This window comes from Hibiscus syriacus, unplaced genomic scaffold (genome assembly GCF_006381635.1).
Source record: "Hibiscus syriacus cultivar Baekdansim isolate YM2019G1 unplaced genomic scaffold, ASM638163v2 tig00003435_pilon, whole genome shotgun sequence".
NCBI lineage: Eukaryota > Viridiplantae > Streptophyta > Magnoliopsida > Malvales > Malvaceae > Hibiscus > Hibiscus syriacus.
The window spans coordinates 1,257,958-1,275,083 of NW_024061971.1; the positions used below are offsets into that span (position 1 = coordinate 1,257,958).

The 17,126-nt window shown below is 35.2% G+C and overlaps 2 protein-coding genes and 1 pseudogene across 2 annotated transcripts; 2 read left to right on the forward strand and 1 right to left on the reverse strand.

Annotated features, from left to right (window-relative positions):
- Positions 1-238: 238 nt before the first annotated feature.
- On the forward strand, positions 239-2,877 carry LOC120177443 (guanosine deaminase). The gene is made up of 5 exons (XM_039183592.1): positions 239-378; positions 738-797; positions 1,548-1,738; positions 2,214-2,318; positions 2,586-2,877. The coding sequence occupies exons 1-5, from the start codon at positions 363-365 to the stop codon at positions 2,772-2,774; spliced, it is 561 nt and encodes a 186-aa protein (XP_039039523.1). The 5' UTR covers positions 239-362; the 3' UTR covers positions 2,775-2,877.
- Positions 2,878-3,795: 918 nt separating this feature from the next.
- On the forward strand, positions 3,796-5,128 carry LOC120177432 (annotated as a pseudogene).
- A 987-nt stretch (positions 5,129-6,115) lies between these two features.
- On the reverse strand, positions 6,116-14,893 carry LOC120177454 (5'-3' exoribonuclease 4-like). The gene is made up of 22 exons (XM_039183596.1): positions 14,594-14,893; positions 13,938-14,040; positions 13,777-13,853; positions 13,510-13,701; positions 13,232-13,351; positions 13,065-13,127; positions 12,830-12,976; positions 12,558-12,721; positions 12,389-12,467; positions 11,584-11,670; positions 10,809-10,889; positions 10,075-10,170; positions 9,902-9,972; positions 8,837-8,965; positions 8,643-8,719; positions 8,514-8,554; positions 8,328-8,402; positions 8,055-8,206; positions 7,871-7,975; positions 7,701-7,776; positions 7,444-7,526; positions 6,116-7,267 (listed from the first exon to the last, which is right to left on the reverse strand). The coding sequence occupies exons 1-22, from the start codon at positions 14,798-14,800 to the stop codon at positions 6,568-6,570; spliced, it is 2,925 nt and encodes a 974-aa protein (XP_039039527.1). The 5' UTR covers positions 14,801-14,893; the 3' UTR covers positions 6,116-6,567.
- Positions 14,894-17,126: the final 2,233 nt, after the last annotated feature.

Genomic DNA, 17,126 nt, shown 5'->3' on the forward strand with positions numbered 1-17,126 from the left:
AATATCTTTTAGTTTGTTCTTGCGATGTGATCTCAAATAACATAAAATAAGAAATTGAGATATACTATACCAAAAGGTAAAGTATACCAAATGCCATTAAATTAAGTTCATATGATCATATTGAAGTATAGTCCTGAATCAGCCTCAAAATAAAAAGGAAAAAGAAGAAAGGATTCTCATTTAATTTTAATTTTAATTTTTCTTCTTTTATTTTTCTCCTCCAAGAGTGTGTGTATATATCTATATATACGTGAATCCTATCTTTCTCTGTCATTTTATCTTATTCTCCTTTTCCCATCTTTCGTTGACTACCCATTGCTTTTGATTCATCAAAGTTCTTAATTTTCTTCTTTGTTTTCATCATGGAAGAGGCAAAGGGTATGTTTTTCTTTCTGTGTTTTTATTTTTTTGATCTTTCATTGAGATCCTTTCTTTGTTTGTTTGTTGGTTTTTTGATCTTCCATGAGAATTTTCAATGTTGCTTTTGCAGAAATTGGGATAACTGAATTTCCCACTTTGCTTTTGCATTTCTAGTTTTAGTATTAGACAGATCAATTGAATTTGTTAATGCCTGGAAGTAAAAAAAAAACAGACTTTTCCCACAATTTTGTGAGGAAAAATAATCACAGTTTTAGGGTTCATGTATACATTTTTAGACTAATATTTGTCTTAAATTTCATTAATTTTTGTAAATAATTGGTTAAAATATTAATGTTTATTTTGCTCCTTTTTTGTAGTGTTGGAACCTAAAGAAGGAACAATTGCTGTTGCCTCTTCTTTTCCTGGTCATCAAGAAGGTAAATTTCAACTTTTTTTCATAGGATTTAATGTTAAAAAGCTAATATTCATTGGCCTCGTTATTTGTTGTCAAGATTTTCTTTCTAAATTCATTGGATTTTACCTATTGTTTGGTAATGGAGATTTACTTCTAGAAAAGGCAAAAGAATACTTCCATAAATATTCTGCTTGGCTATTTACCTTTTAGCTGTGTCACAGTTTATAGATCAGACTCACGGTTATGATTCCGAATATTCCTCGGATATGCTGTGTCGGTGTCGGTCTAAGTTACCCAGATTGAGGGTGAGTCAGGACACGGGTTTAGGAGAAAACGAAGAGGCCAAATAGCATAGGTATATTCCTTAGATATGTTGTGTTAATCTATTTTACCTGGACTTGAGAATGAGTGCATATCCATGCCGGTTTATTTGTTGTAAATAAGTGTTAGGCATAGGTTTAGGAAAAATGAAGAGTTCGAACCGCGTAGGTGTCTATCTGATTGTAGATATTAAAGTTGCGACACGGTTTATGGATCATTGTGATGGCAATCATTATTGATGATCTGGTATCTTAGTTACCCGGACTTGAGGGCGAGTGTATATCCATAGGTACTAGACACAGGTTTAAGAAAAAAAAATGGTCCAGACAACCTAGGTGTTAATGATTAGTATATATACTTGATTGGCAATGTAGATTTCTCGGGAGAACGATTGTGCTTGATGTTTGTTAGATGGTTTTAAAAGCTGTTGTTCTGTTTATTGTTCAACCAGCTGTACAGGATAGAGATCACAAATTCTTAACTCAAGCAATTGAAGAAGCATATAAAGGGGTTGAATGTAAAGATGGAGGGCCATTCGGTGCAGTTGTAGTTCGCAATGACGAAGTCGTTGTGAGTTGTCACAACATGGTTTTGAAAAACACCGACCCTACTGCCCACGCAGAGGTTACCGCTATTAGAGAGGTCAGAACAAAACAACTAAACAAACAAAACAGACGACTAATCAAATTGCTTATTCCTATTCTTATTTTTACTTAAAACGCCAAAAAAAGTATATTCTGTTTGTTGATTGTAAGAAAATGCAATAGCTTCATTGGAAGATATACATGTTAATTTGCAGCAGCATTCTTTTATGAGGGGTTCGAGCACCATTCTGTGATTTCTACTGAATTTGTTTGCCACATTTTTACTTCAATCTCGTAATCTGCTCCGATTTAGTGAAAGTTTATCATCAATTCTCGTGGCTCTGTTTGTTTTCTGTATTTATAGGAGTCATGTGATGGTTAATAATTCTGCATATATGTTCCTTGAGATTAGATCGTAATAAATGAAAATTACTAAATACAGTGAGAATGTACAACTAATTCATCTCGATTTTCATTGGTGTTGATTACACATTGCTATGTCCATTTACTAATGCTTGGAATATCAATGTCAGGCATGCAAGAAGCTGAATCAGATTGAGCTCTCAGATTGTGAAATATATGCATCATGTGAGCCTTGTCCAATGTGCTTTGGCGCCATCCATCTATCGAGAATCAAGGTCCGATGCCAAAACTTACCATTCTTAACATATAATCTTTTTTGTTCATACGAAAGAGGTCACTAATTAAGGATAAGGATGAAAAAACAGTCGTAGATGTTGAGATTCGAATCCCGGACTTGTTGAATGTCGCTTATTACATGTAGCCATGTGAACTAACCGAGTCAAGTCCGTGGTTCATTTCTTAAGATGCCGTAGCTCGAGGATAGTGAAACCGTGATTCTTAACCGAAGTTGTGATCTTTGTTTACATATTTCTTTTAAGCAGAGGCTGGTTTATGGAGCCAAAGCAGAGGCAGCCATAGCCATAGGGTTTGATGATTTCATTGCTGATGCATTGAGAGGTACTGGTTTTTACCAGAAGGCAAACCTGGAGATCAAACAAGCTGATGGAACAGGTGCCGTCATTGCAGAACAAGTGTTTGAGAAGACTAAGGAAAAGTTTACCTTGTACTGATTTCTCACTCTTCCCTATTTAATCTTTCATTATTAAATTTGAAGTTTATGTTAAGAAACTGACCTTATGAATAATAATAAGTATGCATTGTTTGATTTCAAAATTATGTTGGGAAATAGAAAATTAGTTGACCCTATTCCCATATGTAATGGGATAGGGGAGGTAAGGTAGTAGGTTATTTCCAACGTCAGGTTGAGAGCAACTTCCTAATTGTAAGTGCTTACCTAATTGCCCCATCAATGGCACCCAAAGATGGACCATTTTGGAATGGGTAAATTACAAATTTCACTATCAACTTTCTTCTATTTTCTATTTCGGTCACTAAATTTTTTAAAAATTGAATTTTAGTGACCAAAATAGAAGTGAGAGAAAGTAGAGTGATGGAATTTGTAATTTAGCCTCTTGGAATAAAACCACCAAAAATGCATATGGTGGAACACGTAGTCAGCACCACCCCAAAGGAGATGGCTGCTCACTTGTTTACCTGAATATTGGCATAGTTGAAAGCCACATTGGGTATGGTAATCAAATATTTTGCTTTTTTAAGCCAAAAATTAAATAAATTTGTTTTTCCACTAAATAATTGTGATTAATATGAAGTTAGTTTTGAGGTATGATGTTCATTTTTTTTCAAAAGAATTTTTTAGTGTTTGAATTTAACAAACACCTAAAAGTCCTTAAAAAAATTGTTACACTTTTTATTTAATTTTATGAGTTTTAAATAAGTTTTAGAAAAATTTAAATCAATAAAGTAGTGAAGGATAAGAAGATAAGATCATCAATGTTAAGAGTGATAGTAAATGATATTGAAAAATGATAATTTTCGACGATACTTAAAAATAAGAAAAAGAACTAAATTAGAATTAAAATTTAATGCTAAAATCAATGTAAAACTTAAAATTAAATGATATTTAAAGTAATTTACTCTAAACAAAATAAAAACCTAAATTAGAAAGTGTTTTGAAGTTCGAAATTTATATTATAGATATTGAGGTAATCGCGCCAAGGAAGCGCAAGTTGGCCCACCAACCGAGTCCAACCAACACGCTTTTCGAAATCATCGATTCCTCGTGAACAATTTTCCTCTCTCATGGCTTCGGAACAGTACGGCGCCGTTTTCGATGGATCTCAGGACGACGACGAGGAACCTTCATCCTCCGATCACGAGCTCGACAAAAACGACAATGTTTTAAAAGATGAAGAGGACGAGGAATTATTGGAAGAAGAACACATAAATTCCTCTTTACTCCCTCAACCGATCGCCACAGTCGTTCCTCTCACCGTCCCATCCGCACCGCCGTAAACATCGCCGTTGTCTCCACCGAAGAGTTGCCTCCTGATCCCAGACGCCGACGCGTCGACTTCGCCGCGGCAGAGAAAAAAACCCCTCCGCCGCCGCAATTCGACGATTCGCGACGGCTATTTCAACGGTTATGGACAGACGATGACGAGATCGAGCTTCTCCGAGGGTTCCTTGATTACTCAACGTTGAGAATGAACTCAAGTGCTGTTTCTTCTCACCATCATCATCTCGATACGGCTTTGTTTTACGATCAAGTCAAATCGAAACTCCAGCTGGACTTCAACAAGAATCAACTAGTGGAGAAGCTTCGTAGATTGAAGAAGTATAGGACCGTGATGAGTAAGATCAGTTCAGGTAAAGAATTTTCTTTCAAAACCCCTCATGATCAAGCTACTTTTGAAATATCTAGTAGGATCTGGAGTGATATTGTTGGCAAAGTAGAAGATAATGTTTTAGATGATGATGAAAATAACAATAATAAAACTAGTTTAATAGACGAAAGTCAGGAGAAACAGAATTTTACACCGAAATCAACTGCCATTAAGAAAAGGGCTAGAGATAAAGGAGTGACAATGGAGGAGAAAGGAGTTTTAAACGACGCAACTCTGATTACCAATAGTAACTATAATGATAGGACTAATCATGATAATGTTAATGGTAATGTACAAGGATTGAGTGGTTGTGGTGGTGGTGGAGGAGGAATTAATGTGGCGGTGGGGGTCGTAGAGGAGACCGTGAGGAGTTGTTTAACACTGATGTTTAAGGAGTTGTTAGGTAGTGTAATGGGAGGAGGGGGATATGGAGGAAGAGGGATTAGTCATTTGGCTATGAATGCAATGCCGTTGAGTTTCGGGGGAAGTTTGAATTTCGGTGGCGGTGGTGGGGGTAATGCAGAGCCTATGGACGAGAGGTGGAGGAAGCTGCAAATTTTGGAATTGGAAGTTTATCGAAACGGTTGGAGTTGGTGCAGGATCAGATTAAGGCAGCGTTGGAGGAGCTTCGTTCGATGATGGATTTCATATTGTTGGATACTTGATATAGTGTAGGGAAGTGCAACTGATTTTTGAGTATATTCGATTGAAACAAACAGGTATTTGAGCAATGAGATTTCTGGTAATTTAGTGTTTGAATCAATAGTTTCTTAATTTTCATACATGGGTTGGGATGATCAATTCAATGCAAGTATGCAAAACCCTGACATTGTAGGACTTGAGGAATGGATTCAACAGCTTGAATTTGAGTTTCTTTTTCAAATGAAATAAAGATTTCTGGTAATTTAGTCTTTGAATGTATTGCTTCTTTTAGTAGTTCTCATACTATGATTTGAGTTAGGAGAATAAAATACAAATGTTATCATTGATTTAATGCAATACAGACGGACACAAGATTTTGATTTTATGTTAGTAACTTATGTGATACTTTTACAACCATGATAATTACTTGTCAAAGTTGATATAAGTAACTTAATTACCCATATTTCTAAACAATGAAAATTGCTGGCAGTGGCAATAAAACTTTGGGTTAATATCCAAGACTTAAAAGAAAAAAAATTATATTATATCCTAATAAGAAGACTGTAAATCAGAACTATAAGTAGGCAAAATCAAGTTTGTCATTTATATAAATGTAATAACATAAAAATCACTTCTCATATAATCATTTGGAATAGAATAAGCAATGATAAGGGTATTTTTTTTTGATAGAAATGACAGGCCTCGTTAAAAACCTCCTTCATGATTAATAGATTATAAAGTGCTCCTTAATCAGTGGATGATAAGGGTAATCTTGAAATAACGGTTACATCTTTTCTAACACACACAACTGGGTGGCTTTGCCAGTTTTGGCTCCTAGCCTCCTACTACTTGCTCAACTGTAAACTAAGAATAGTAACAGTTCACAACACCCGAGATCAACAATCTACGCCTCCATTGTACAACTTCTACTTAAATATTTAAAAGAAAAAGCTTCAGCAACTTACAACAACAGACATTTGATTAATCCTTCTGGTATCAACACAACAGTCCTAGTTTCGGTCATATGATGGACTTCCCAAACGACTATGGTGTGTTCCGTGAAACCTATGGTTTAAACTTTTATAACCTGATGCAACTACAGACTGTCAGACTCTTCTGACTCTTCTTAATGTTCAATTCTAAGATTAATCACCAAAACCATTCAAAACTTGCAATGTCCCACGACTTATTAAATTTCCATTTGATATTATAAATGAACATTACCGTGACACAACTTTGGCCATCTGGTCAAATGTTGCTCACACGACAAGTTCATTGATAAAATCATACAGGTATTCAACCGACGTGATGAAATTCAAGTATTTGAACAGCTCTGTGGTTAATTCAGAAGCCGACGGATCAGATGGTAATATGTGACCTATAAGTTAAAATTGCAGAGAAGTTAAAGGGTTTTAATTAGAGGAATGTACATGCCTGTGTCAAAGGAACAGGCAACGAGTCTCTATTTGATAAGTGATCACTGCTGGTTCACAGGACCAGTCACTCCCTGCGGACGAGACTTAATCTGATAAACCTTCTTCTTCTGCTTCTCGTTAGCTCCACTTGATGCTTTTTCTTGTTTTCTAGCATTTACATTCACTGGTTTACTGATCTGCATGTTGGGCGGTGTGGGAGAAGTACCAGTGTTGTTCTCAGACCGGAGATCTAAATTCTGTGAGTATCCAGAATTTGGCATCTTTGAAGATGCCTCATGTGCTCTACCTCTTCCCATTCCCTCAAAAGTCAAAGCAGACATTCCAACGTGCAAATCATAATATCGTTCCTGATTCTGTACTCTACCCTGTGTCCTGAAGTTGTTTCCGATTTGCATACCATTTGATGATGGATGCCTTGGGTTACCCATAATCCCTTGTGGATGACTGTATTGGCCATGATAATTTGTGCCATTACCATATCCCCCTTCATAACTTGATGGTTCACCTGCACGTGGCTGGCTGCTATAATAATAATTTGGATCATCAAGAAAGCCCCTTTCATAACCTGATCGTCCTACAGGTCTTGGTCTAATGCTGTTGTAGTTGCTCGAGATATTAAAAGATGGTTGCTCCCCTGACCCAGAGGGTGACCTGTTTGATTTTACATTAAGAGTACTCTTGACAAGACGATGAGCTGCATCTCCTAGCTGAGGCCCAATTTTTGCACCACGTAGTAGAGCCCTGTCAAACAAGTTCAACAATGAACATCACGGTATAACCAATGGCAGTTTTGAAGGCCTTTGAATAAATTCTGAGGAGATTTTGAACGGTAAACAGCAAACTGACGGAAAATTTACTAATATGTAAGATCTCCACGATCATGCATATTCCATGAAACTAAGATAATGCATTCTCACCGATCTTTGGCTTGCTGGCGCCGGCCACCATTGTCCTCATGCCAAAATACAGGAAAAGGTTTGATGTCCAATGGTGTTAGAACCTGCAAGAGTGACGTGTTTAAAATTAAACTTGGGTGACGGATCCATGATGTTTCGGTAATGTTTCTCAGAATAAAAGAAAGAACTGAAGTTAAATGGTAATCTTATGCATCCTTGAGTTCCCTTATCATACCAAATAAATTTCAAGCAATGACTAAATCAACAATTATATATACCTTGTTGGGTAGCACAACAGCCTGTGGAAGTTTTGGAATGTGTTTATGATCTGAAGGATTAAGATACGTAATATTCCTGCAAAGTGAAAATGAATGGAATGAATAATTAGGATCACTAGAATTCTAGGAGCTTTCAAGATAAAAAGGGTATAAAACCTCGGAAGACTCACAAAACTTGGTTAACTTCAATATCCGGCAACCCCTTGACAGGGGAAGAGACAACATAGTGCCAACCGTTCCTTTCAGATAACCAAAGAAATCCATTCATTCCACCACTGTGAAGGACAATAAATGAGGTTGTAAAACCAACAAATGTTCACACTCAATTAATTACGAACACTGATATTAACCAACCTAGCATTTGTGTCGATTGGCCATACGAATCTTTCATGAGGGCATAGTTGATAGTTAATTTGATAATATGAAATAACTTGTGAAGCCAAAGGATGAAGGGGATGGTCATAGAGCAGATCAAGCATCACACTGTTACGAATCTGCTCTTCAGCCTGCAGATATAATCTTAAGTGTTAGCATAATGAATCAACAAAAAACATTTTAATGACAAGCAAGTGCATAAAAGACGACTAGGATAAATTAAGCTTGCTAGTCTAGAACAACAATTCCGACCGTTAAAGTAGCTTCAAGCTTTCTTGTTGCAGAAAGCAACTTCTTCTCATTGATGAATGGCAATTTGACAATACCCTGAATAAAAATTGAAAAAAAAGAGAGTAAGAGACCACAATTTTTTGTTGAAATGGATAAGAAAATAAATAAAAACAACTTAACATCGTAGATAGGATCATAAGAATATACCTGCCATGCGAAGCGTTTACCATGCATGTCAATCTCAAAATCTGTTGCATAGAGAAATCTTAATGAGATTGAAAGAGAGGAGGAATATCACAAGATAAATAGACCACCAAGAGTTGACCGACTTTTTACCAGTGGGATAAAAGTTACAGATAGGTGATAAGGGATCAGTCATCAGTTTCCCATATTTTTCTGGCAAAGCATTAGAACTGTAACATGATAGAGATAAAATAGTATAAAGCATAAGCAACTGTAAACCGGAATAAAAAAGAACTATTTGAAGTAAAATAATTGTACACACAACAAAAGTATAAAACTAAGAAAACCTGGCAGCTGGCAGTGTTCCCATGAGCTGGTCAAAGGGTTTAAATGGCTCTCCCATGGAAAATGTTATTTCCAAATCAGCTAGATCCTTAAGATCTGAAGCAAATGGTGCATAATGGTATGGATAAAACCTGAAGGAAACAGTGCGGATGCCACTTTAAACCAACTAAATAAAAAAGCCATAATGCAAGACACGTAGCATATTTGTAATTATTAGTTAGGCAGTTATACTAGACATGTATATAATTCAGAAGCTAAAGGAAAAGAGTATCAAGTACCAATAACCCTACTTCCCTTGACCATGATTAAGACCTAAAATTTATAAGTTGAAAGTGTCTCCACTGTTTACAAAAATAACAATTGACAGCATTAAGGGTGTGCTTGAAAGTGGAAGGATGAAAAGAGTAGAGTGGAGAAGTGAGGACAAAAAAATTTGACTGTGCTCGGGAGGGAAGAAAAGTGGAAGGAAAGAAAATAGCAAAGATGACCATTTTCCATTATAATGTATAAAAAGGTTCATTTGAATTGGAATGAAAAAAGGAGAAGAGCGTGTGTTAACAAAAATTATTCATTTTTTTAGTATCTTCATTTTCTTTCCTTTCCCTTTTCAATTCTACCAAGCAACTTTTGAAAAGAAATGACTTATTCTTTCTATTTTTCCATCTTTCCAGCCAAGCACAGCAATGGATAGAAAAACTAATTTACTATCTATCCACTTTTTATCCTCTTTCAATTTCCCACCTTTTCTATTTTCTTTCCACCCTACTAAGCAAAGCCTAAGTGAACTTTTGCATGGATAAGACTGTCTCTTTCTGATATTTTCTAGTAATGCATGCATATATATGATGGCAATCTGAGCTAGTACTTTTTTCAATTAACAAGATGAATGCAACCATAGAATAACAAAAGTATGAGGAGGCGAAAGGATGCATATTGCATCAGCCATCGCCAAGTGAAAATAGGTTTGCTTATACTCGACCATATAATATTAGTTCATTTAGTTTATCAAATGAAAGATGGTAGGTACAGTAGATACACCATTTTCTTCCCATCCAACGAAAACTAACCATTGCCAAGAGCAAACACCTTGGTAGTAATAGCTGCATACCCAGCATAACCCTTCAACATATTTCGAAACCTGCAAGGAGTAGAGACAACTGTTACAGATATGCAACCCGGATAACACATGCACAACTTAGTGTGGGAAAAAACTTCCCACTGGATTTGAATTTAAACTTACAATGTCTTTTTTAACTTTTTCAATTTCCCCAGGATTTGATATTTCAAATTTCTCAGCATAATATCTTTCTCTGTATCCCGGTTCCCCTAATTTAATCTGGAAAAAAGAAACAAGCAGATTATTGCACTGCAAGAAGCTGATCACAAAAGGCTACCACACTTATCCGATTGCTCAAGCTAAATGACATCCAGGGCTTCCATGGGATTCTACATACCATGACTCTCTTTCACTTCTTTATATATTATGAGTTATAAGACCAACAGTAGAGCAGCTAAAGCTTACTGTTCAAATGGACATCAATAAAGTTTGCAGATAATGATATTCTACAAAATTCACAGCAAATTTACCAATAACTACCCCTTCAGTACTTCACTTCTCTATTTTATGGTTAAAAGATTAAAAGTGGAAGGTTAAGCTATCAGTTCAAATAGATGTCAATAGAAGTTAATGGATAAGGATATTCAACAAAATTCAGTGCAATAAAAAAGGGCATAAAGTTAATTAGAACTTCTTGTAACCAAAAGATTTCTGAATTTATCAACAAATCTGTAATTATCATTTGGTTCAGATCTCTTCAGTATATGTGAGGTTATCTAATAGGCTTCGTATTAGTAACAACCTGGATTCTCATTTTGATTCACAACCCAATCAATTTCACCTCTAGAGACACTAAACCGACCAATTTACTTGAACCCGGGTCTTTAATTTAAAACAAAACAATTTATAATACAGACCTTATCTACAACAGTTGTCTGTGCCTCATCAGAAGACTCTTCTCTTGCTTTAAGCTTCATCTGTTCATTATTCTCAATTGCCTGGAAATCAGTCATTCAACAGCATAAGGAAAAATCTAGGAATGATATGAGAACTTAAAAAGAAATAAAAGAACTGAAGGAGGATATGCATAATAAACTAGTAAAACACCAATCACTAATGGAAAGAAAGCACAAAACACAAAACTTAAGAACACAGTTTGCAAACAACAACAATATATCCATAAATACAAGAAAAAAATATCCGAGTAAAACAGTTCTCATACAATAGAAATTCAATTGAACTTCAAAATTTACCAATCTATTACTAAGTCTTGAAGGATATACTTCTTGCCTACAAGAGATTCCTTTGCAATTCAGTAAGAATCTCCTAGTTAGTCACTTTTTCCAGATGCCTGGGTGAGTTGCTACATGTTGGTTGCAGTAAAATTTGAACATTTACACACATTTCTGTATACATGTTTGTAGTTACTTGGAAGGAACAAAAGATTCTTAAAAATTGACCAAAATAGTTTCCCTCTTAAGCGAGCAATTATTTCCTACTTCACAGGAAACAATAAAAGATGAAGACTACTTATTTTGATCCATCTAATACATGCTCCAAGAGAAAAGCAGTCTTAACCGTAGAACAATAATAATATCAAAATTTAATAGATAGAACCATCCAAGCTTCAAGTCTTGGCTTTCCCTTGGATCGGAAATACACATACAACAAAGCACAGAAGATATAACTCACCTGCTGTATACGAGTCCTCTTCTGAAAGATTTGATCTTCATAAACAGAAAAAGATTGAATAAAACACTCCACTCTATCTAACAAAACCTGTGCTTGCAAAGAAAGGAGAACCTATATTAGCAACAGTGAGAAACAATGGTTGTAGCTTATAAAACAGTATTTTTTCATGAGAAACGAATAATTTATTAACAAAAAGGACCTACTTCGCAAAGTCAGCCTACACCTTATCTCCATTCTTTTCTAGAATGTCACAAAATATATCCAACCATTACTTAAAACAATTTAACAGTTCATCTCTGGTCATTTACTCTTCAGCAAAAAATCTCTTGCATAATGCAGTGCAACACCCAGCCATTAATTAGTAATCAGAGTAATTTTGGATATAGGGAAAAGTAACTTCTCTAGATTTGTGAATCTTGAAATAATCTATGGATAAAGAAGAACCGACTACTGATTTATGAATGTATACTGTATCCACACACACACCAACCCATCCCCCCGCCACCGAAAATGAAAAGGAAAAGACAGAAAATTCTATATTAAATTTCTGTTTGACTTGAACAGGAGATGAAATCCATTCCACCTCTTGATGAGATAATCAACAATTTTGATGTTTAATAGCTAAAAATAGAAATTATTACTCTCCCACAAACACTTCATGTCAAGAATAGTAAGTTCTCCACTCTAACTGATCTTTATAATAAAGAAATAAAACTCCAGTTGATAACTTGATATCCCATCAATGCTCTTTTATCCGTTTTAGTTCATGGTGAACTTTACATAGAAAGAAAAGGGAAAAAATTACCTCACCGGCATCAGTAAGATAACCACCTATGGCTGCAAATTCCCTTTTATACACTTGCATCAGAAGATTATAGCACCCTGAAACAGAAAAAATATCCATAATTGGAATGATAGTATCGTAGTACAAAATAAAGAAAAACCAGGCACTCAAACTATGGTAATTGCATACCTCCCTGATTTCTAATGTTGGCATATGTGGAAGGAAGTCATTGCCAACAAAGAAACATAAGAAAACAAAATCATCCACTATTCTTTCAAAGTTTATCTCGAATGGAGGGTTGGGGATCTCCAAATCATATTCCAAATATTCTTGCAACACCCATATGTTAAGAAACTGTCCGTACAATTAGCCAAATCAGCACTGTATAAAACAAGCAAGAAAAATAGGAAAGGACAATTGTATTTGTTGTATTACTTAAATAGAGAGAGTTAACTTCTGAACCTGATATTTCTTCTTGTGAATAGGTGTATCATCCACAGCATTCCATTCTCCGGTTTCATTATCTGGCTTACCACTACAGTCCGCCGCCAGATGACCAACTTGACCACAGAGAAAACACTTTTCCTGTTGCCCAGGAAGAGTGATCACCTGTACAGCAATGATATGAAATAAAAATCAAACATTAGCAATAAATTGTTTGAAACTAAGAATGACATTAAGAAAATGAGTATCCAACCTCTCTTAAAATTGAAAAGTGAACCTCATGTGTAGCTAAGGACAACATGATCAAATCTGCATCCTGATTATAAAAGATCAAACGGCTAATTTAGCACTACAACCAAAAAATTTATGAGAGCCGTAAAGTAGTTGGTACAAGAGGCTAATTTTGGAATTGACTCTCACCAGACCGTACAAACAATGCTGCGTGTTAGGATTGAAGCCAGTAAGATTACGTTGTAACCGAATGTATGACATAATCTTGTGCTCTCCCTCACCGGGAACATTTGCATCAGAAAGAATAACCTTCAATTAATCACCCAATGCAGCCCCGTAAATAAATTTAGAGACACAAAGTATCCTGAAAGCAAAAAGTATATGGGAAAATTATACTGAAAGGATGACTCCACTTTGCAAGGAATCATCCAAACTTTGAAGCCAAAGAAGGATAATGTTCTTCACACCTTTTTATTCCTCCAGCCAGGATTATGATTCAACCTAGATTGTATATAATACTGAAGAGCTACAGACAACACAGCCATAAATGAAGTGCCAGGAGTAATAACATTTGAGTCATATGTTTCAGGTTTTTCCTTGGGGGACAAAGCTTTCCCCTCAGCCTCGAATTCTTTCCTCAACCTCTCCTCTTCAGCAGCCTAACATGACAAACAACCAAAGATAAATCAATTAAATCCAATAATTAGGATCCACAAAATAATGCAAAGACTTACCGCCTCAGCAGCATCTTTTGCGGCTCTAAAACGTCGACTACGTTGCTGATTCATTTTAGCTCTGGGGGCAACACCATCTACAAATATTACATATACAAGATTGAATTAAAGTAACAACTAATATAAGAAACAAAATTGAATAAACATGGACCAAATTCTACCAATTGCCATATAGAGAAGCTTTCTAGGACGAACCAATGAGAAGAGATGGTCAATATAGCCAAAGATTGATTTAAATACATCATCATAAGTGGCAGGTGCCGGCTGTATGGAAAATAAATAAAACATTGTGGTGAGCGATACCAGTGAAAAATCAAGGCCAGACCAGAAATAAAACCAATATACTAACTCATGCACAGAAAAAAGGAAAAAAATGTTGATGCACCAATCATCAAAGATAACACTTTCCGATGCATGGTAATTGAGATCATACTAAGAACCGAAAGCATACTACAACTTACTAACAATCAAAATCATACAATAACAATAACCAATCCACTACTTGATTACCAGGAAAATTTCTTCCAATAAAATTTGCATTGTGATACAAATTGTAAAATAGAAAATAGTACTTAAAACCTTCTCCACCACAAAAGCTAATTCTAGCATCATAAATTCATAATTCCCTTCTAAATCAACATAAATTTAACCGATTACATTTACTAAACTAAAACACAATCTAAAAGCACGTTCCTAAACAGCTCGGAACTAAATTTTCATAATTAATTCACTAACAAAAAAACATAAATTAGTTCAAAGAAAATTTATCAAAAAGCAGTCCAAAGAAAAGGAAATTCTAGATAATTTTTTTAAATACCTTGCCCTCGGGGTGAAAACATGGATGAATGATCGCGTTCATATCGAGATAAAGATTATCAAATTCGAGACCGTTAGGGTTAGGTTTAGATACGTCAATTGGTATTTGATTTCCATTTTCGTCTTCTCTCGGCTCTTCCTCTATTAAGTTGACGATCGATTGCGGGTACCGATCCGATAACCACCTGTAAAATGCCGGTACTCCCATGGCTGTGCGATGAAGAATTGGCAGTTGTTCCCGTAAACCGAGATATCGGTTTTTTTTTTCTTTTTCCGATCGAGGGAAAAGGGAAAAAATGAGAGAATTCGAGACCTGTGTGTCACGGCCAAATTGTAAGGCCATTAACGGAAATAGGTACGCCTTTTATGAGCGTGATTGAAATGACTAAATTATCCTCCAATATGGTGAGAAAGGAATAAGAGAAAGGTGGAATTATTCTGGCCGAAAAGAATATATTTAAATTTAGGGTAAACTGGACAGATAATCCCTTTTATTTTCAATATGTTTTGTTTTGATCAATGGTTTTGAAAAAAGGGTTTTGGTCACTTACATTTTCGGGTTATAACATTTTGGTTACTCGGATATTAGTCCTGTTAGATTGTTGATGTGACATGTTAACAAAAAATATTAGTTCCTAATTTAACTCTTGAATTTTTAAAAGTTTATTTTTTCACAAACAAAAATTCTAAAATCTTTTTACTCCAAAAATCTCTCATCTTATCTAATCGTCTATTTGTTCGAGAAGATGAGAGAAATTTTAGAAGAAAAAATATTTTAGTTTTTTTTTATGTTTAAGAATGGATAAAAAATGAACTTTTAAAAGTTTAGGGGTCAAATTAAAAATTAATATTTCTATTAACGTGTCACGTGAACAATCTAACGAAGGTTAATGTGAGTGACTAAAATGTTATAACCAAAAATCATAAGTGACCAAAATCAAACTTTCTTAAAATCAATAACCAAAACAGAGTAGATTGAAAACAAAAGGGACCATCTGTATAGTTTACCCTTACTTTTAAATTTTCCAATAACATTTTAATAAATTAGATATTTAAAAATATAATTACAAATATAAAAATATAAAACTAGTAAAAGAGGGACCACCCGTATAATAAATTGGAATTTTTAAAAATTTTTTGTTGGATTTAGAGGACATTTTCGTAATTATCCCATAAATATTTAAATTTTATATATAAATTAAATATAAAAAATTATCTAGTTGGGGGTGTAGCCCCTCCCATATATATAATAGATCCGTCCTTGGACATGACTCCCATAAAATGATAATTGTGGGTAAAACATTAAAAACGCCTCTCACGTTAAGAGAGTTATGGATAAAATATAAGATACGATACATTGAGAGTATCATAGATGAAATATTGGACACGGCATATCGAAAATATCATCGATAAAACATTTGATGAAACCTTCACGTTGAAAGAGTGTGGAGACCAAAGGAATGAGTCCAAGCCTTTCTCGTCAAAGCGTCCGCCACGCTATTATTCTCACGAGGTGCAAAAGAAAACTTCAGATTCCAGTTCCGAGCTAGTAGCTGCATGATGTGCGGCACCACCGCAGAGCCACCACTTGGTCCCCCGGGCCATAGCCAATCGCATCCAAAGCTTCTTTGCTATCTGTTTCCACGATAACCCGGCGCATGCATAAGATCCACGTCAAAGAGAGCCTCATAAATTCCCCAAAGTTTAACATCAAGTACCGAGCACCTTCCGATTGCTTTGGTAATTCAAGCATATTTATACTTTATGTCCAGATATTAACACGTCGGAATTATGCATGAATAGTCTTACAAAAATTAAGGGTTAAAAAGTGATCTTTTAATGTTGAAACCGAACGGTTGAGCCTTGAGGTTTGACATATGAATAAGATATAACGTAGTTGTCAAAGCAAACACGCTCGATCTCCATTGAAAACCTGTCTTCTGAAGCAATTAAGATTAGTTCTTGGATAATTGAACAAATTTTATGTTCCATGCATCGATTTTCTTTCTTAATTGCAAATCAAATATTCATGCTTTAAACTAAAATTAGACGGGGGATTGTGCTTCATCATGATTATCCACTTCCCTAAAGACTGGTGGGGCTGAAGAATACATGGAACTAGTAAACATATGAAAATTTGATCCCTTGTTTCTTTATCTCAATGATACAAAAAAAAAAAGGCTGAAAATCAGAATCGGACTCTCATTAAAATAAACTAAGATATCAGAGTCTGCAAAAATAAGTCCTCAATGGAGTTGGGGGGGTTTTCGTAACAAAGTGTGCCCATTTCTACCAAGTACAGACTATATAGATCGAATTCATTTCCAGTTCATGCATGATTCATCCATATTGTTTTCAGTATTCTCTTGCTTTTGGTGTGAGGTAATCCAATGACCATGGCAACAACCAAACATAGCTTGGCTTGAATATTTGGAGTATTTGGGCAGTTTTCTTTGGCTTTACACGTTCATCCTAATTTGCCCCATTTGCTTCAAAGTTTTTATACGCTGAAAAGCTTAATGTTTTGTGCAGTA

Bases quoted from the DNA above. Each gene is read 5' to 3' on its own strand.
- LOC120177454 (XM_039183596.1), bottom strand. From the start codon at position 14,800: ATGGGAGTACCGGCATTTTACAGGTGGTTATCGGATCGGTACCCGCAA. The intron at 13,854-13,937 runs GTAGAATTTGGT...TAATATTTGTAG, and splicing joins GCTTCTCTATATGGCAATTG to ATGGTGTTGCCCCCAGAGCT. The intron at 12,977-13,064 runs GTTGGATACTCA...ATTGCTGTACAG, and splicing joins ACTTTTCAATTTTAAGAGAG to GTGATCACTCTTCCTGGGCA.
- LOC120177443 (XM_039183592.1), top strand. The intron at 798-1,547 runs GTAAATTTCAAC...TTGTTCAACCAG, and splicing joins TTTTCCTGGTCATCAAGAAG to CTGTACAGGATAGAGATCAC. The intron at 1,739-2,213 runs GTCAGAACAAAA...TATCAATGTCAG, and splicing joins AGGTTACCGCTATTAGAGAG to GCATGCAAGAAGCTGAATCA.